Genomic DNA, 21187 nt, shown 5'->3' with positions numbered 1-21187 from the left:
ATCTCAAGAATCACACCCATCAAATGCTCAAGGATGTAAAAGGGAAAACTCCTTTGAGAAGTGACTATGGGGCACTCTATTCACACAGGGGTACCTAGGAAGTTGTTTCTCCAGGACTTCATTTACCATGCTCAGCCTCCACTGCAGCCTTGGTCAAAAAGGACCCAGCTACTGCTGAAGCTGGTGTCACACTGTGGCATCATTTATGTGACGTTGGTTCTGTAGGAATGCAGGATATTGAAGTTAGGGTGTCATGGAGGCTTTCAGCAAGATTTCAGAGGAAGGCGTGGGAAACCAAGCAAAGTGTTGCAGAATTAAAAATTCCTGAGGGCCATGTATGAAGTTGTGAGAAGAAAGCCAAAGATGCAGTGGGAACCTCCTGGATTAAGAGATGCCAGCAACCTGACATGTCTGCTGAGGAAAGCTGCTGGCTGCCAACTGAGCCAGACTCATAGAGAGGCCATGAGAAATGCAACCAGCAAAGCCACAGGGGTAGGACCGCCAAAGCCCTTTGGAGTTCATATCTTGCCAGTGTGTTCCCTGGATGCTGGACATGAAGTTGTAGGACCTAATATTTGTCTGGCTGGGTTCAATCTTGTTTTGGTTCTATTCTTTCTGGGCTTCTCTTTCTCCCTTTTGGAATGGAAATAACTCTTTGTCACTATATATTCGATATATGTTACTTGCTTTTGATTTTTCCAAGGGATAACAGCCAAGAGTTTGCCTTAAGTCTCAGAGGAGACTCCGGACTTGGGCTTTTGGGCAGTGCCAGAACTGTTAAGACAATGGGAGCACTTGTAGATGGACTAAATCATTTTTCATTGTGAGATGGACATGAGTTTTTGGGGGACAGGAGTAGAATGTTATGGTTTGGATATAAGTTGTCCCCCCAAAAGCTCCTGTGTTAATGTTCAGAAGTGAAATGATTAGATTAGTAGAGCTGTACCCTAATTGGATTAATTCATTCTATGGATTGATAATTCATATTGATTACCTGGGTCGTATGACTGTGGGCAGGTGGTGCATGACTGGAGGAAGTGGGTCACTGGGAGTGTGCCTTTGGAGTTTATGTTTTGCCCCTGGTGCCTTGCCCCCACCCCCTTAATTTTTGCATTCTGGCGTCATGGCTGAGCAGCTTTCTTTTGTCAAGCCCCTCTGATGATGTTCTGTCTTATCTTGGGCTCAGAGTGATGAAGTCAGCTGACCAAGAACTTGAGCCTCTGAAACTATGAGCCCAAAATAAACTTTTCTTCCTTAATTTGTTCTTGTTGGGTATTTTGGCCACAGTAATGAAAAGAAAATAACACAGGACCTCTGAGAATATTTTTTGGCTGATTTTAAAGAGGTTTGGAGGGAGTGCCATTTTTTCTTTTTACTGAAAAATGTTGGGCATACATGTGATGCCTGGACTTTGCATCCTAACCATGAGAATGTATGGGATTTAAGAAAGATGTGTCTTGATGATCTTGTTAAGCCACTGAAATAACCAATCCGAGAATGATAACCCCACAGATTATAGGATATAATGATATTTATTTTTGAATCAGGATTTGGTAGTCAAATGCATCCTAACTGATAAACATTTTAGTTGTGAATTAAGAAACTTATTAACAGAAAACAGACTCAGCCTTTTGGTTTTGGGGTATTTAATCAATAGTTCTGACAGTTACTACATGTTGTTAGAAGTGTCCATAAACAGACTAATCAGAAAGAATACGTACTGACATAGTGTATCAGATGAATTTCAGCCTGGGCTGTGGAGGACTCATGACAGATGGTGAGACCTGCCCCAAACAGCCTGATTTAATGGCATTTCATCTAGTGTAAATGAATTTTCTTTTCATTTTCTTGGGGATTTACTTTAATTCTTTGTTATTCCTTTTATGTGTATAAGAGAAAATTTTTAATAATAATGTATTGAATTACTAGAGCACCTTTTATTTGAGACTTGGCATACCAGGACATGTGACTGATGGTTGTCTTGCCCAAGGTCAAACAGTGGACCACTTTCAGAGCTAAATATAGATTGAGAGTATTCTGCATGAAGAATAATTAGGACCTGTGAAAACTGCCAATACACTAGGAAGTTGTAGAACCAAATTTTGTGTTGTTTATATTGTTGAATTACAAATAAAATCTACTCATTGGGTCCTATTGGCATATCTAAAATACGTTTCTTTCTTCCTGTGAAGGTTGTTGTTTTCTCCTCATAAAGGTTGGGGACATTAACAGATTAAAGGCACTTGAATAAGAGAGCAGCCATGTCTGATTATATAAGAACTAACCAGCTGATTAAGTATACTTTGTGCTTATACTGTATGATTTTCCTTTTTTTATCCAAATAATTTTTTAACATCTAAACATTTTACTTGTCCTTGAATAAGTAATGCATGTCAGCTTTTGTGATTTCATTGTCAATACCTGAAAAGGACAGACTGTAGAAAGCAGAGTTGAACAGGGTCTTTCTAGAATAAATGACCGTTCCTTGTCTTTGTTTTCCTGGTACTGTATTGTCTTAACAACACTTCTAACCAGAGTTTACTACTTGGGAATGCTGAGTTCCTTCTTGCTCCCTTAAAGCCATAGCTTCTACCATCCTTTGACCCTGGCTTTCTTGTCTACTGTGGCTGTACTTCTGGATTGAAGAGTTAAAGGCTTATATGATCATCTTATCAACACATAGTACGTGTTCAATAAATTCTGGCTGGAATAGAACTAGTAAAATGGTAATGTGTGTCCACATATACACTGTGCCTGTCATCTGAGCAGAGAAATAAATTCTCCTCCCTAATTTCTTTCTCAACTAAGGAAAAGACTTTGACTACCTACATTGTTTCAAGTAGGGTGACATACAGAAAAGCACTGACTGAACAGTAACCATGGAGGAGCCATTTGAAAATTGACACCACAGAAATGCTTCAGTAGAGACCGAGGGATGGCTGCTATGAGTTGGTAAAAAATGAGGACTTCTTTGGTGGCTCTAGTTATCTACTTAATTCTTCACCTTTCCTAAATGCATACATGCTGTGTACAGTATGCTATTTTCTCTGTGTGTTTTATAGGAAAAAAAAAAAAAACTCTTTCCAATTATATACTAAAATTGTATAGTATATGGCAATTACAAATAAGTATAACTTTTAGAGAGGAACAAAACTACTGCAAAGAGAAGTAAAAGATCTGTTGGAAATATAACTGTAGTAGGAGTAATGGTGAAAAAAAATTCTTAACTCCCACATTTCACAGTTAGACTGAGATTCTTTTCCCAGGTACTTAAAACAGGACTTTAACAGTGGATCTAAGCATACTACAGAGATACAGCCACATCAATGTTCATAGCTGCTCAATTCACTATAGCCAGATTGTGGAACCAACCTAGATGCCCTTCAGTTGATGAATGGATAAAGAAACTGTGGCATATATATATATATATACAATGGAATATTACTCCACCATGAAGAATGATAAAATTATGGCATTTGCAGGCAAATGGATGAAATTGGAGGATATCATGCTAAGTGAGATAAGCCAATATCAGAAAAACCAAAGGACGAATGATCTCGCTGATAAGCGGATGAGGACATATAATGGGGGTGGGAGGGGTTAGCGTTAGGGTTAGGGTTAGGTTTAGGGTTAGGGATAAGGAGGGTGGTAAGAATGGAGGAAGGAAGGACTGTATAGAGGGAAAAGAGGGGTGGGAGGGGAGGGAAAAATAACAATGAATCAAACAATATTGCCCTATGTAAATTTATGATTTTTAATTAAAATAAATAAATAATTAAAAAAAAAAAAAGGAAATGGGGAAAGCTGGAATGTAGCTGGCTGGCTCCTGAGGCTAAGAATTTAGGGACACGGTGAGGCCCTTCCTTTCTGGGCAGCCTCTTCTCGGCTGGCATATAGTTTAAATGTTTTTAATGCCCTACATGCATCATCATGTTACCTCTGCTGGATTGGTGTTCATGCTCTTCCCTAGAGAGCCATGGCTTTCACTTGGATCATTTAATCATCCTCCGAGATCCAACTCAGGAGACACCCTCCAAGGAACCTCCAAATTGGACTCAGTTCTCTCCTTGGTGACTTTTCTCTTCCCTGTGCATCTCTCTCCCTCATCACTTTATACACTATAAAAATTAATAATGTGTATGGTTTGATCTCCCACACTACTTTGAAAGCCTCTACAAAAGGCAAGCTTTGTATCTTATCTTTATACTCTCAGAACTCAGCAGTGTACCCAGGACGTAATTGTTGCCCTAAAAACATTGGTTGAATTAAAGTGGACTGAACCAATATGGGAAAAAAACAAAACAAAACAAAACAAAACTTTATCTCATAGTTGAAAGTAGAATGGTGGTTACAAGAGGCTGGGGAGTGAAGGGAGGAGGGAGAAATGGGGAAATGCTGATTAATGTGTACTAAGTTACTGTGCAAGGTGAGTCAAATGTTCTGGTGTGCTATTTTGCACAGTAGAGTGACTATATATATGAAAATAATATATAAAATATATAAAAATAGTATATATTTCAAAAAAAAAGTACACAAAATGATCATTTCCTACAAGCATTTTAGGATGAGTGCCATCAATAACACATCTTCTAGTGCTAATTAAATAAAAACATTGTATTTTGCTAAAAAAAAAAAAAAAAAAACCAGTGGGATTTATAGATAATCCCTGAGGTTTGTTTAGTCGTTGTTCCCAGTCTCTTTTCCATATATTCAGATCTTCATAAAAACAGCTTTCAAACATTCATGTTGAATAATGTAGCTGCAGAACCTTTCCCTTCAGTTCCAAAATGACTGCAGAGACACAGGGTGACTAAACAGTGGAGGGGTATCTTTGGGGTCTGAGCAGTATACACATGCTTATTATGGAGTCATGATGAAGAGTTGGTTTGTTTTTTACAAGAACGTACAGAAACAAAATATAGTATTGGAGATATCCTCTAACCTCCTTCAGGCCTGGAATAATTATTTATCTTTTGGCCTCCAAGTTTCCATACATTATTACTCCATGTACTTACATAGAACTGTCACATTTCTTAGCATAATAGTTTCCTTAAGTGCACTGCCTGCTGTATAATGAAACCTTCCTGAAGGGTCTCTTGTACTTTAAGGCATGTGTGTCTTCTAAGGCTTGGTTCCAGAATTTGGAGGGATAAGGCAGGTCTTCCCTTTCTTTACACATCATGTAATGTCCTCTTTCCCCTCATTCTTTTGAATAAAGGGACATTTACTTTTCTTTCTCATGGGTTTCTACAGGGTGTCAAGCTCATTTCTTTTAATGAAAGGCACTCTCCCAAGAATTGGTAATCTGTACCGTTTTATAGAGGCAGAATCTTACAGCAAGATTTATTTTTATTTTTAGTGAGATATTTCTGTGAGATTACTCACAGAAATATATATATGTACACACACACACACACACACACACACATATTCAGTACTGATAGAGATGTTGACTAATGGCACAGAGAATATTTTGGCCATAGTTGAGAATTATCTTTTTCCAATAAAGACAGTAATCAGGTTGTAGCTCAGTGGTAAAGCGCTTGCCTAGCACTGGTGAGGCTCTGGGTTCAATCCTTAGCACCACATAAAAACAAATAAATAAAAAGTGAAGACTAAATTCTTAAAATAAATAAATTAATAAATAAATAAACAATAGTAATCAGATCTCTACCCCTCATATGCTTTAGTTTTATTCCTGCCATTTTTAACCATTTTATTGAGAATCCAAAATCATTCAGCAGATATTGGCAACTGTTCTAACAATGATTTGTCTGTAGCCAAGTTGGTGAGAAGAAAAGGTATGAAAAGGTTATGTTTTTAACTTTATGAAAATGCTATCATGTCATATTTTTCTATATAAAGGTAGCCTTTTAAAAATCTTTTTGTTGTAGTAGACCACTGTATCTTACTGAAGAGCATGTGTTAATCACCTCATAAAACTCCAGCAATATCCTAGGGGATCTCGTGAATGGTCCAAGTTACTGTTTTTCCTGGAGGATGGATACTTTCAGGGCCCCTTTTGGTGTCTCTAACCTCTAGACTGAGTCCTCTCGGGGGGTGACAGATAATGGGCTCCATCTCCAAAGAAGATCTCGTAGGTCCTTTGTTTTAAAATAGTATTTCTCTTCTCTAGCAGTGTTAATAAATAAAGGAATTTGATGGCAAAACATGGGACACCAAAGCAGGATTTTAAACATATTAACATAAAGCTTGGTTAAATAGTTTTTCTCCACACATCATTCTGACGTTATAGTATGTTAATTTCTAACATTTCTATCTGATAACCACACATGAATCTTGCTTAATAATACCAAAATCTGGATGAGTCAGAGTTTGTAGAGCCAGACAAGTCGAGTTCAAATCTTGTCATTGCCAGGTACTCTCAGAGATTTGCCCAACTTACTTTCCTGAGCTTTAGTTTTTTAATCTGTAAAATGGAGCTACTAACAGCAGTTTCTTCAAAGAGCTGTTGTAGGGATTATGTGAGTGAATAAGGCATAAGGCACTGTGCAAGTTGCCTGGCATGTCTAAGTGTTCAGGAGATGTCGGGATTTTAAATTCCTGCTTGAAGTTCTCCATTTTTTTCTTTCTTTCATTACAGTTAATTCACTGTTACTGCTTATGGAAAATAGTCTAATATTATATAGTTCCCTTCAGGTTGCAGAATATCTTGATAAATACTGTTACTTAGTTAACGATACATTTTACATATACCTTCCTTCCTTCCTTTCTTTTTTTCTGAGCTACATCCTTATCCCTTTATAATTTTTAAAAATTTTTTTATTTCGAGATAGGATTTGAATTGCTCAGGCTGGTCTTGAACTTGCAATCTTCCTGTCTCAGCCTCCCCAGTAGCTGGGATTACAGGCATATGCCACCACTGCCTAGCTGTATTTCATTCTTAATTGTGTATTTTAAAAAACAGTGCCAACTGGGGATAATTAATAAAGCCATATTAGTAGAGTTCATCACAGAAGTATTACCTCCCTGAACTCTCCATTTGACTTAGGGACCTTTTGTCTGGAGGCCAGATAGATATACATTAACTCAAGCTGACAGCTAGCAGGGTAGAAAGTTGGCAGAGGAAGAGACAAGGTTGCTAACTGTCACTAAAAAGTATGAGGTGCATTTAGATACAACCACCAGACAATCCATTTCCTTCTTTCTTTCCTCTTTTGCAAAAGGGGAAACCTTACAATGAACTTACCTGATTTACAGATGAAGATACCCAAAATGATAAAGAGGTCTTGTTTTCATAACTGTGAATGCCTGACAAATCTGGGTTTCAAACTCATAATTTTCTGATTCTGAATATTTTATCCCACCCCAGTGTTGGAGATTGGGAAGTGCCGGGCTTACTCACTTTGCTCAAAGAGGAGTGTTCATTGAAAATATTTCTTCTAATATACAAAGTAATGTTTGGGATACCTGTTCACTGGCCCTTAGAATGTTATCTCCTTTCTTATTTTGATCTCAAAATTATATTGTGTTAATATTGAAGAGGATCTTATTATTTCAGCTGCCTGATTTTGGAATGAAGGAGCTGAGCTGAGGCCCAGGCAGGACTGAAGGCTTATTAAGTATTTTCTCAGCTGGTTAGTGGCAATGTTGGATCCAAAAAGGACATCCATTCTTTGTCACTTTCCCCATGTTTAAAGTATACTCTAGGTAATGATTTTACCTTTTTAGGACTGTAGGCCATTTATTTGCTTTCTAGACTGAATATTAATAAGGCACACATTGTTTTCTTGCCTTTAATGCTATTTTATATTTACATACAAAATCTTATTTTATATTTTAAAATGTATACCTGTATTCACTCATGTGTTGGCAAAATTGTGAGGGAATAATGGAAGAGCTTAAAATTGCTATTAATTTATAGAATGATAAGCTACAAAGAAACAAAGCCAGTTGTAACTGGAATTCAACATAAAAATTACAGTGTTTATTATGGAAGGAATGGAGTCTCCTTTTAAATCAAGACAAAATAAGTATTATATTTACATTTTAAATAGCCTGAAAAAGTGAAAGCCATTTAAGAGTACATAACATTTTCAATGTTTAAATTACGTGGATAGACTTGCCAGTTTCATTTAATCAATCAAATATTTTCACAATATTTCTAATCTTGGAATATTGAAGTACATATTAATGTACCACAGAAATAACTTACTATAAAATGCTCTTTGATTTGTTTATCAAACTAATTATTAACATTCTATCTTTCTGAAAAAAGCCACCAAAAGTATAATCTAGTGTTTCTCAGCTTCTTAACTGTTTCTTTCTTTTTTTTTAAGTACAACATCTAGAATTTGTAAAATGAATGATTTTTATTCTTCCAAAGAACACAGTCTCCTTGTTTGGGGTGGGGCATGAAGGCAGACATGCAGGATCCAGAAATACTTGAGGTTTTCATATCACCCATTTTCCTCTCCTTCCAACTCCTGGCATGGACGTACATTCCCAGCTAGGAAGTAGAGGAATACAGGAAGAATTCGGATGTCGTTCTTGGTACTTTGAGCAGTCTTTCACTGCGGTGTCATAATGTAAGGCTTCTCTCCATGCGAGACAACAGATGAAACAATGACATGAAATCCATTTTCTGACATCATAAATAAGTCCTGTCTTAAAATTGCTTGCTGACCCTAAGTTTGTTCAATCAGCTGTCACTTCATTCAAAAAGATGCCCTTATCCCTGATCTCAGTGGTGCATCTAGATTTGGAAATTTTCTCAGCTATTGACATATTTGATGCTGTGATTTCAAAATTCATAGCATCAGTTAATGCTTTAGTAGAGGAATAAGGCAGATTGAGAAAGCCTGTATTTAACTTTAAAATATATGCTGTGAAGTATAGATAATAGTTGGTACCCCACCCACTACTTCCCTGTCATTTCTATTGTTCATGTAGTTTGTTAGGTAGTTAATGCCACTTCTTAGAAGTAGCGTTTCCTGTGTTCTGCTATGTTGGATTCCCTAGGCATAAAGCAAACAAAAATCTCCTGGGCATAAAAGAAAGCTCTTCCTCTTTAAATAGCAGACAGAATATGTGAGTTTTCTTTCCCTGATTTGAATTTCCATGTGTAATTACTGCATTTGTCTGTAGGAGAAAGGACTCGCGGTTTTTCTGTTACCTTCTTAAAGACACATGCAGATAGCCACACAGTGCACGTGGCACATAGCTACGGCTGGGGCTTATAGTTTTGTGAGAATTAGGTGAGCATATGGCTACTTCTTTCGCCGAATGCCAGTCCCAGAGCAGTTGCTTCAGCTGAAGGAGCGGGAGGAGGAGCCTCTTTCTCTCACTGCAGCGAGTCCCCTTCTTTCTCTCCGGCTGTGTGCACTGGCTCTTCTAGCTCCGTGCTGCTCCTCAGTGTGGAATAGGCAGGGTGTGCTCGCAGACCGTGGTGTAGCTGCAGTTTCTATTTGGGGTGCCCACGGAAAGGAACACCAGGAAAGAAAGCCAGTGCCATGGGCCAGCTTTGCTGCTTTCCTTTCTCAAGAGACGAGGGAAAAATCTGTAAGTGCAATTTGTACTGTGCAGGGTCCTTGGTGCTTGACTATTTTGTGTTTGATTTCTGGGGTACTTTTGATTTTTCTTATAGGGAAGATAGAATAATCAGCTGTGGTTTTTAAATATGCATTTCTAGTGACAGGTGTGTAGTTATAAATTAAGTACCATAACTCGATAGGTTATGTTAATAGTCTGAAATATTGAACACTCCTTTCTGATTTTCTTCTGCTGATATTCCTACAACCCCATTTTATCACACTATCTAGAGTCAGAGTTGAGTTTTGAGTTTCTTTAAATCACTGCATTCAGTTTGATACATTGTACAAGCCAGACTTCATTTTTTCTTATCTGAAACTGGCACCGTTTTCAGGGCAGTGCTCAACCTATGTAGAGAGGTAAAGCTGATTCCAAAATGACGTATTGTGTCCATTTGCAGGTATTTTCATGTATCCTCTGCTTTGTTCTTCAGGGAAGGGATTCAGGTGTAACTGTAAGACCACTCCTAACAAGTGATGCTGCTTTGCCTCCAGCAAAAACCTGAGTGAATAATTTTAACACATGTCAGGCAGTTTCCACATCCGCTTGTAGCCCAGAAAACAGAACTTACAGTGGTGGCATTTGCATTGGAGTTTTTCCTCACTGACTTATGTATATCCACTTACATTATAGCTTCGTTAAATGGAATCCTGGCATTTTAGTTATTGTGCTGAATACAGTGTGCCTTGCCTTGGTTGCCCCAAAATATAAAATCTTTACTTCCTTGTCAATAAAATGTTTCCAGTCATACTTGCTAATTTTGCAGCTACATAACTGTCACATCAGTGCTTAACTCTGACTTAAATAGGTCCACAGAATTTCATGATATCTAGTTCAACTACTCAAAAATCCACATCTGGATTCTATTTCCTGCTGCTCTTTCCTTAGGAAACTGGCCAGGGACAGGATTTAAAAATTACTGCATATTCTATACCTCTTCACACAAGAAATAAGTCAATTTTCATAAGAAGTCTTTTGGGAATGCTTTGAAATAAATGTTGGGAGAGATTGAGATATTTGATTGTTAACAGGAGTGCTCTGAATTTTGCTCATGAAAAATGATACCGTCCAATATGTGACAATCCTGATCTCAACCTGAGATGACCCTGCAACAAAACCATTCACTTTCTAACAATGAGAACTGGCATTCATTTAGCAGTCCAGAACTTCCCAGGTATTTGTCAGAACAATTTATTTGTAGTTCTTAAATATTTTGGTTGATTGATTTTTCTTTTTTTTTTTCCTTTTTTTGGGAGGACATGACTATCTGAAAATCCTTGATTCTAAGCGAGGCAAGGATAGTGAATTCTTTCCTCACCAGTCTTTACTTCCTGTTCCATTGCTTCAGGTTCTCCCTTGGAGCACCTGCTTTCCTTCTGTTCTGTTTCTCTCCTGCCCCTGTCCGTGAGCAATCTCATTGACCCTATCAAAAGAAGTCAAGTCTCAATGCATGAGGAATTTGCTCTTTTCTTTCTTATCTGGGACTGTTGGAGGGCAAAGTCTTCTGTTTTACATGCAGTGTGCTTCCTAATATTGATTGGCAAGAAGTGCTGTGTGTGTTTTTGGGGGTCCTCTTCCTTGAATTCTAAACTTTCACATAGAAAATGAAGAGAGGACACCACATCTGAAGTGAAGTGCCAGCTCAGAAGTGCAGATGTTGGTGGGACCTGGCACATTCCCTCCCCTACTCCTCCCTTACCCTGCTGGTCCTGGTCTTCCACATTGTTTCCTCATTTTTTTTTCTGTCTTTGATATTATTATTACTTCACTGTATCTTCTTCCTCTCAGTCTGCTCCACATTAGATTCATACACCCCTGTACACTTGTGCCTGTTGTAGAACTGTATGTGATTTCTCTGCTATGGGATGGTCTGAGGAGAATCTTCTATAACAGTCCTGCTAGCAGTACATGTCTGGCAGTACCTATGAAAAGAGTGTTGAAAAAAAGGGACAGGGAAGTCATTGCCCAGTGTACCTTAAAAAAAAAAAAAAAAAAAATCAGTTATATGGCTGAGGTTGTATCTCAGTGGTAGAGCACTTGCCTAGCATATGTGAAGCACTGGTTTGATCCTCGGCACCACATAAAAATAAAAAAATAAAATAAAGGTATTGTGTCCATCTACAACTAAAAAATATTTAAAAAAGAGAAACCTATAAATAGTACTAATTAGAGGTAACCTGTCCATAAGTTGTGTGATAACTTGTAAAAATATCCACAAGAGAGACTTGAGAGGGCCCAGCATTATTTTGGTTTTGTTATTGGATCATACAGTGACCTCCCCTCCTGGGCCTTATTCATCTTTGTGACCCAACTACATAAGAGCCTTGTTAGCCCTTCTGAGTCCCCTAATCTGGAAGCATTTAACATACAAACACCCACATTTTTCTGATACTGTTGTACAGGGCAGCAGTGGCCTTGGGGTGTTCCTCTGAATGGTAGCTCAGATTATGCAGAATTCAATGAGTTTTTGGTGAAAGTTTCAACTTGTGGGTGTCATTCTTAAAATACAGGTGAGTTGGAAAGCTCATCCTCTGCAGTCCTACAGAAATACAGCAAGGATATACCCAACTGGCCAAGTGGTAAGAGTCAAGTGATCCTCCCTTCTGCTGTTTTATCCTGCTTTGGCCCTTTGGTGGTAGTGGTGGTAGATAGAAAGATCTAATTTAATTGATTTATTAGTGTTACTCTTTTAATCTACTGATAACAGACAAAATGATTCTTGAGCCAACTGGTTGTGCAGGGGCCCAAGTTCATGTAGGAAGTTAAACTATCTGCATAGACAGAGATCTTGATAATGGAGTGAACAGTGAAAATAACCAAGCTTGTCATGGTTTATATGTCTGTTCATGCAGCACAGAGCAGCATGACTCTTTTTGTTTACAAAGTCCAGCAGTTGAACATTTTTCCAAACTGTATACTCTTTTTGTTGTTGTTTTTGGACTGTCATAAGTAGCATATACTGAAAATAAAATGCATGGTTCTTGGAAGACTAGATTCTTTATATAGTTATATAGGAATGTTCTTGACATTCAAAATTACTGCAAGTCTTGTAGGCTGAACAAATACTATAGATATTCTCCAATGTAGTTTTTGCTGAATTCTTTCATAGGGGTTTTTTCTTCAAATTACCTAATTTCTCATAGTGAGCTATCTGAAAGGAATGTCCCTTAGCAGAAATGTCATTGCACAGGCATGCTGACCACTGAGGTTTATCTTTCAAATAAGAATTTGGTAACTAAATAGACAATAACCAGTTAGAAAACATTTTACTTGCTCTTAACTTACTGCACATTTTTTTCTATTTTGAAGTACTTTGCTTTTATGTAGAATCAAATAGGTGAATGTTCAAAGATGTACCAGACTGCCTCATGGGGCAGTCAGTTTCCTGTGGCTGGAAGTAATGAAGCCCAGGATGGGGAAACCACTTGCTCCTGGGGGCGTGTACAGGGGAGTGGCCTAGCTGATGAATGGATATGGTGACAGCTTACTTTATGTCTCGTTCTAGTATTCTGTGATGCTGAAAACAAATATTAGGATAAATATGTATTTTAATAAGATACACAATTTAATCATATAATGAAATATATTTCAACATAGTCTTTAAATTTTTTTATTTTTATTTTTTTTCAGTATAGTCATTTTGTGTGGGACTTCTTATAAGAACCATTTATAATGTTTATTTCATAAATATGATTAAGATTGCCAGATAGTTTCTGAAGTTTTGGAATTTGGTGGTGTACATTCATGTAGACAATCAGGTATGCACTATGGGTTTAATCTCTGGTGAATACTTATTTTTTTGAACTTTAATTACCATGGTGGTGATTATTCAGTTATACTCAGGGAGTCTATATTTAGATTTTCTTGTTCTCCAGAAAGCTTCCAGAAATCTTATAGTCTTATACTTTGCTCTTCTCTTCGCACTTAAGACATACTGACTTTGTGGTTATCTTCCACATGGCTGCTTTATCTTATCACATGAATTTCCAGCCCCATATTCAGGACACATGTGATACCCTCCTAGTTGTACCAGACCCTAACACAGTGTCTCACCCATAGGAGGCATGTTCTAAATGCTTGTCAAAGAAGAGAATGGTACACATTGCCTGTTAGGCTGCCAGTGTGAGAGAACATCAGTATGTACCAGTGCACCTGAGGACAGAATTTTGAATGGCTCTGGTCATGAACTAAGATTTTGAAAGTTATCCACTTTCCCCCTTTGCCCCTTTGAGCAGAGTCTAGGGAATTTAAAAAAAAAAAAAAAAAATGAGTGCTGCAGACATGATGCGATTCTTTTATTTTTCCCCTTCTTCCTCATTCTCTTCTCCTTCCTTCTTCCCTTCCCTCCGCTTCTTCCCTTCTTTATTTATTGAATACTTACTCTGTGCTAGGTACTCTGGCGGGATTATTTTCAGATATGCTCATGAAATACAACTGCTAGAAAATATGTGCTCTTCAACTGTTCCATTTCACAGGGGAAATTGCTGGAAGTCAGAGAATGGGGGAATTTCTCAGTTCCAGTCCTCCAGAGGTATAATGGAGCCAAAAGCTGGCAGGAGGCCCAGATTGCAGGCTGCTCAGTCAGTAACTATTGCCCCTTCTGAAGTGTGAAGCCAGTGGTGCTGGTAACCCGAGACTACATTTTGCACAAGATTTCTGCTGGTAATGCTGTGATGGCAGCAATAATATTGTGCAACTATGAGCCATTTAGCCATAGTGGGTAAAGATCAGATTTTACCTTTAAAAAATAATGCATACCCCAGGAGATTTGTTTCTAAAATTAAGTACAGGAACATTAGAGCAAATGCTAGTAGTTATTCTTATTTTACCTTCGGATTCTCCCTCTTAATTCAGAGGCTATGTGTTGACTGTGTTTTCTTTTGTTGTTGTTCTTAGGTGTTTGGGGAGTTTGCCTGGATTTTTTTCATGAAATGCTGAATAGTTTTCAATGGGAACTACCTAGATTGTAGATTGTACCTCTGCTGTAACCATTGGCTGCTGTGTGTTACACCACATGCCTTATCTTCCAACAGTGTGATGTGACCTGTCCTGTGTCTTCTTTCCTGGGGTCATGTGAAAAAGGAGCAGGTTTCTGATAGACATAAAGGTCTGGGGTAATAAAAGAAAGCTTCATATTTGTTACTTCTTTCTGGGGCATTTGCATTTTAACAAAACTAACATATCCCAAGAGCTTCTTGGGAAGTATTTGTAGTAAAGTAATAAAATAGATTAAGCACTGATAATGACTTAGCCCAAAATAATGTCTTATGGAGGAATTCCAGGCATTAGGCTAAGGCTAGAAAAACTCTTTGAGGACATGTGATAAATCACTTCTTATAGATCTGCTTAATTTTGGCCTTGCTTAATATGTAGATCTTTGAGCTTTCATCCATGTACTTATTCTTCTTCACTGAGAACCTCAAAACTCTCAGTCTTGTGGTATAAAAGCACAGGTTTTGAAGACAGACTCAGTTTGTATTTTGGTTCTGACATTTACTGTTTCACTTCTCTAAGCTTCTGTACCCTCATCTCAAGTAATATCTACCTAGCGTGAAAATTAAATAGCTAATGGTTATAAAATGCCTGACACTGTGCTTGGCATATAGTAGACTGTAAATATAGTTTCTCTGCAACAGATAGAGTATGTTAATTGCATAACTATAATCACCTTAGAAGTCAGCTTGGCAGAACTATGGTTTTATTTCCACTTTCCCAAGATGGGAAATTAGAGACATAGAACTTTAGACCATGAATTGTTGAGTAGACTCATGGCATTGGTCTGCACAGCATCTTTTCTTTTGGGGAACTCCCTCCCCTTCTTCTTGAGGTCTGTCTATCATGATGCCTTGCTTCCTGTCCTAGGACAGACATGTTGTCCAAGCAAAGTCACCAGTCTTCCTTAAGATTTGACAGAGGGTCATTCTAAGAATGAAGTCAGTGCCAAAGAAAGAAGTCTAGTGAAGAAAAGAGGAGACACTCTGATGGTAATGTTTGACCTTCTGAGTTCATCCATGCCTGGGACCTTCTTCACTATACGAAGCTCCTCCCCTTCTTCTTTGCTTAAACTTGGTTGGGTTAAACCTTTATCACATGCATCCAGAGGCTTTGGATGTTATTCTAGGGTCTTCTCAATGCATATAAGCAGAAATAAAATCCTAACTCTGCCAGGCTGACTTCTAAGATCACTATAGATATACATTCAGTGCACTCTTATTGCTACAGAGAAATTATATTTACTGAGCTTATTATATGCCATGCTTCAGCATATATTCTAGAACAAATATTACTAGACAGAGAGAAATGAAAGCTTTCTGGGATTTCTTCTGAACTTTCATGTTACATTTTAGTTGCAGTGAAATTTAGCCTTATATGAGGGCTGCTGTGAAGAATATTTCAGTGTACTTAATGTTGTTCAGCCTATCACGTTTGGAAAGCTCTGAGCCAGGTGTTTTAGAAGAAACAATGAGGAGAAACACATGGTCCCTATTGTTGGAGAGTTTTTTTTTGTTTAAATTTCATAACTTAAAAAGAAATATGTTGGATCCCAAAGTTTATTACACTCCGAAAGGAAAAAGCCAAGATAAAGGATCTTGATGCTTTCAGTCTAACAAGTGAAGCCACACCCTTTACATGCCAGGGAAGTTACATAGCTAAATCATTAAAGTCCATGAAAGTGAGTTAATTATCACCAAGACTGGAAATTACCTTCAGCTCCTATCACAAGCAGGGTTTACAACTTGGCATGAGCAAACAGTTTCTACAGCATACATTTTAGCAAATTAAGTGTCCTATGGTAGACATTTGTAATGGCAAGGTTACAAGTTAACAGACCTTGGAACTATTAAATCTTTCAGTTGCATAGTAAATTTCTTTGCTCTTAGCAAATAGTCATAGATAAAACCTGAACTGTATGGTGAAAATATAAAGAATAAATGGAGTTTGAACTTAAATGCTATGCTAATAGGACATAAATGTTGTTAATTTTATTATACCCCCAAAACATTTAGTCTTATAATTTCCAGTTTCTGCACACTCCCCCCAAAACTTACAAATTCAGTCAAGGACATTCATAAACATAAGATCTATGTACATAAAAAGTATAGTAGTAAGGGGATAATGATGTACAAACAAGATTCTTGGAGTGAAGGGAGAGAAGGTGTCACATCCTCATGAGGGATGAAGCTCAGGTGTTGGTGAAGGAACCTGGTGGAAAGGGGTGATGCATTTTGCATTACCTGTCTCAGACCCCACTGCCCCTTTTTTGTGGTCATATAGTTATTGTTGGCATTTGTCATGTGTGAATTATATCAAGCTTCGATTTGATGCCTCACATCTGACCATTGGAGAGCAAAAATAAAATTCACACTTTCTAAGCATTTGAAATGTTCAACTAAAGTTAGCTGTAAAGTCAACCTTTTCAGGGATTTGAGTGATGTATATGATAGCTCATAAACTGGCAAGCAGATGATTTGTTAACCTAAGACTTACCATCTAGATTTATTGTAGTCAAACATTATTTAGAACTCTGACATGCTGGAATGTGTCCTAAGGGAGACCAGGATGGTGTGGAGCTGGAATCCAAATCTCAAGAAGGGGTTGCAGGACTGGCTGCTTGGCTAGGATGAGCAAAGGCAGACGAATTAGTTGTTTAATTTAGAGGGCTCTTTAATATGGAAAGGAAAAGAGTTGTTTGGTAGGACTCCAGGGTGACGGATTCGAGATAGTAGTTATTAGTCTTAACACTTTTTTCATGGTAGCCTTATAGCTCAGATGGTATATACATTAAACTCAGTAGCATTCTTGTTCTGTTTGCAATGAATCTTCTTTTAAGCAATGAAAATATTGAAATGGAATCTTAAAACAGAAGTTAATGAAGTAAAATTTTGTATTAGTATGGCTGCCTGAATTAGTAATTACTGATAATAGTTGCCAGAAATTTTTTGTTTTTGTTTGTTTTTGTGGTACAGGGTATTAAACCTAGAGGTGCCCTACAACTGAGCCATAACCATAGGCAATTTTATTTATTTAATAATTTTTAAATTTTGAGACACTAAGTTACCCAGGCTGGCCTTGAATTTGACCTTGTAATTTTCCTGTTCCAACCTCCCAAGTAGCTGGGATTAAGGAGTGTGCCCCAACACCCAGCTCTGAAAGAGAATTTTTAAGCAGAATTTTCAAACTTTTTTTTCCTAAGGATCGAATACAGGTTCTCATACATGCTAGGTAAACATTCTATCATGGGCAAGGTCTGAGTAAGTTGCTGAAGCTGGCCTCAAACTTGAAGTCCTCCTATCTTCGCCTCTTGAATAGTTGGAATTACAAACATGTGTCACTGTGCTCAGCAAAATTTTCACACTATTTTAAGCCACCAAGCTCTTTAAGTAGAAGATTAATTTTTTTAAATGAAAAAGAATGATTTTTAATATGTTCTTAATTTATAATAACTATTAAGTGTCTTTTTAATTAGTGCCTTTAAGATCAACAAACTTGCTTTAAAACAGAGGCATAATATTTAAGTATGGGCCCTTGTCTAGACACATTGTTGTATAACTTCTGCACAACATAAGGTGTTGGTTTTGAACTCATGATAGGAACACCTGGCAGTTAATGATCAGCCTGTTCTGGAGATGACAAGCTAAGGTGTGTTGTCTACTGTGTGGTTATCTTTATAAGTGAGAATTGTGTGAAACTCATGTCCAAATTTAAATTTATTTTATATTAATGTTCTCTAATATGATTATGGTAATTTTAAGATTAAAAAAAATCATGAAAATACTATTGTGTTCCCATTACTATAGGTACTTCACCTTCTTAACTTCCAATGTAAATTAGATTTATAAAATTTTAGTTTTTGTAGAGCCTAAAATTTATATGTAAAACTGTATGAAATTTGAATATTAAATTAAAAGCCATAATTTAAATTGTTCTATAGAGAAACAAGTTTATGAAACATACAGGTTTTTTAAAAAAAAGCTTTAACCTTGTAGCTGCTCTTAACTTTGTACCCTTTGCTTTGTTGTTTATATCTGAATTCTTTATAATTACAACATTGTGGAGGGGGCTACAGAAACAGTTTGTATCAGAAATAGTTTGTACCATAGTCCAGCCAAAGAAATAATAGGAACCACACCAGTTATTTTAACAGAGAGCATTTAATACAGGGGCTTAGCTAAATCAGTTTTGGAGGAATGATGAGTGGAAAGGCATGGCTGAGGAAGAGCAGGGACGCTGGTTTTCAGGCTGGGTTACTCTGTGGAAGGAAAGGTTCCACACAGTCAGGATTCAGATCCTTGAGGTAGGGGTGCTGCATCCACGGAGGTGCCCTAGTGACACAAAAAAGGAACCTTCCAACCTGGTCTCTGGCCTCTGAAGATGGCACACCACAACCAGCTTTTTGCTATTATCCATGAGGACATGTAATGATGCTGATTCCAGGAGTGAGGGGAAAAAATGAAAACTGGAACCAACTGTTACTGGAATCAGTTACTGCAGAGAGATTGGGAGAGTTCCTTTCTCTTGGTGGGACTGTCCAGTTTCCTCCAGCACAGATGTAGCTGTTAAAAAGTCAGTTGCTCAGTCCTAGTCCTGGCATCATGAATCTGAGTGAGGAAGGGTCGGGTTGGAGCTGAGAGACAGTAGTTCCATACCTGTCTTGTAGTTGTTGGCTATGTTTTAAATATATCTACTTTTTTCATTGCTCCAAGTCAAGCATTTAGTTTATGCCAATTTATGGTTCTTTGGGAACAAAAATAATAATTATATTTTAAAATGGTATGTTTTTTATGACAAAATTTCCCAAGTTTTTAAAAAGTATATAAAAATATGACTATTTCAAAGGAGATACAATTTTAAAAAATAGGTGTGATATGGTAATTCAAATTACTTAATAAAATGGTTCTAAGGAAAACCCTCACTCAAATCAACTTAACAAACTTAAAAAGAACGTATTATTTTAAGACTAATTTATCAATAGCTTATGAACATTTAAAAATAATTTATTCTTTTTAAGTTTGTTGGGCATATGTTGTGTAATTCTGCTGTGTTTTTGGGGTGGGAGTGAATGTTTGTTTCTTTAAACCCATTCTGCCCTTCCATGTTAAAGATACTCACTGTCAGTTTCTGATATTGAGACAGGTCAGTGGATGCTGGGGAGTTAAACCTTCAGCCAGGTGGAGGTCAGCACTGGAGAATGATGAACTGTCTTTTACTGTCTTCAGGATAAAAGGGAACGAAAGGCTCAGGTGCCAGGAGCAGAGGCAGTGGCTGGAGTACTCTGAAAACCTCAGGAATTCTAGAGGTTTTCTGGGAACAGTGAAAGCAGAAGTAGAAAAGGGCAGTAGAAAGAGTGGAGGCGGTGGCGGGAGAGATGCCGGGAGGTCACAAACCTTAAGGCAAATTGATTTTTTTAAACTAGAATGGAAAATGTATAGCATACATATACAAACCAGACAGCTTTGGAAGGTGGAGCCTGACTTGTGAACGTCTTCAACCCCCCACCCCTCCGCCTCTTTCCATTCTGTTCTCACCTTCTTATCCTTTTTCTTGGTGATGGGGGCAGGTGGCTTCTACTAGATTCTGTGTTCTCACCCTCTCTGACCTCACTTTGTGATGGGGATCAGACTTCCAGCAGCTCTGGGGAGCATTCTTACTGCTCCACATTCAAGTAGAATGAGTTTCTCTCTCCTAGTTTCCATATAAAAATTAAAGGAAATATACAGACTGTGAACTCTATAACCTGCCAGTCACTATACTATATGTATCAAAGATATTGTAATCGTGTATCATAGTGTAAGGCACTATTCTATATTAACAAAAGCAGAGTGCTATGAAAAATTTCCAAAAGATGGAAATGAGGAATTTTGAGGATGGGACACTTTTTAAAACGTCTCCTATGCTTTTAAAATGTCTCCTACACTTTTTAAAACGTCACCTATGATAAAGGTGATAAAGTATCACCTTTATTAATTTATCTTTGTCTGTTATACATTGATATTTATCTTTCTTGGTAATTTTGACGTTAATTTTAATTCGGCTGTATTATTCGCATCCTGTTTTCTTATATCACATCAGAATTTCATTACACAAGAACTTGCCCTTGTTTATCTTACCTAGTAATTTTATTAGTGTGTAATTGGCACCCATTCAAGTGGTGAAATTTAGCATTTTATGTTTGCTATAATAATATAAATTAATTTTGTGTCTAAAAAAAATAAAAGGACGACTATGCCACAGGTAAAACTGTAAAAAAAAAAAGTCCACCTGGGTGCCACGGATATGGGCCTGTGGTTGCTCTGGGCCAGCAGCTACCCAGGGCACAGAGAATCGGGAGGAACAGCAACCTGAAGTGGTGAAGTGAAGTGGAGTGGGTGATCTTGCTTACTTAGAAAAAAGGGTGGAAGGGAAGGAAGGGATTGGGGTAGATGTGGCCTGGAGGCCTGCACAGCTGTGGAAGAGTCACTCTGATCCAGAGATCCATGATGTGTTTCTTGGATTCTCAAAGCAGATGACCCCCGAACTTTCTCTTTCACTCTAAATATTGGGAAGTTCAGAGCCCAGTTCATGGCTCTTAGGATCTGCCCCTCTGTAATCTGTTCTTCCCTCCGTTCTTCACTTTCTATTACAGTTTTTGTGTTTT

At 37.6% G+C, this 21187-nt stretch overlaps 1 protein-coding gene across 11 annotated transcripts in view; it reads left to right on the top strand.

The window, feature by feature from the left end:
- Window positions 1-21187, top strand: part of AKAP7 (A-kinase anchoring protein 7) — a 205448-nt gene that overhangs the window by 135222 nt on the left and 49039 nt on the right. For 2 of the 11 annotated variants that reach the window (XM_079148202.1, XM_079148203.1), the window contains exon 1: window positions 4651-9522. The exons of 8 other annotated variants lie outside the window; for them this stretch is intronic. In XM_079148202.1, coding sequence (XP_079004328.1) covers window positions 9474-9522 — 49 coding nt within the window. In that variant the 5' untranslated portion in view covers window positions 4651-9473. Of the gene's footprint in view, window positions 1-4650; window positions 9523-12062; window positions 12132-21187 lie in introns of those variants that run through there. One more of the 11 variants, XM_079148204.1, reaches the window with a different exon arrangement.

Source organism: Sciurus vulgaris, assembly GCF_902686455.1.
Source record: "Sciurus vulgaris genome assembly, chromosome: 7".
NCBI classification, from domain to species: Eukaryota; Metazoa; Chordata; class Mammalia; order Rodentia; family Sciuridae; genus Sciurus; species Sciurus vulgaris.
Note: the sequence above shows the minus strand (reverse complement) of the source record. Positions and strands in the feature narration are given on the sequence as shown.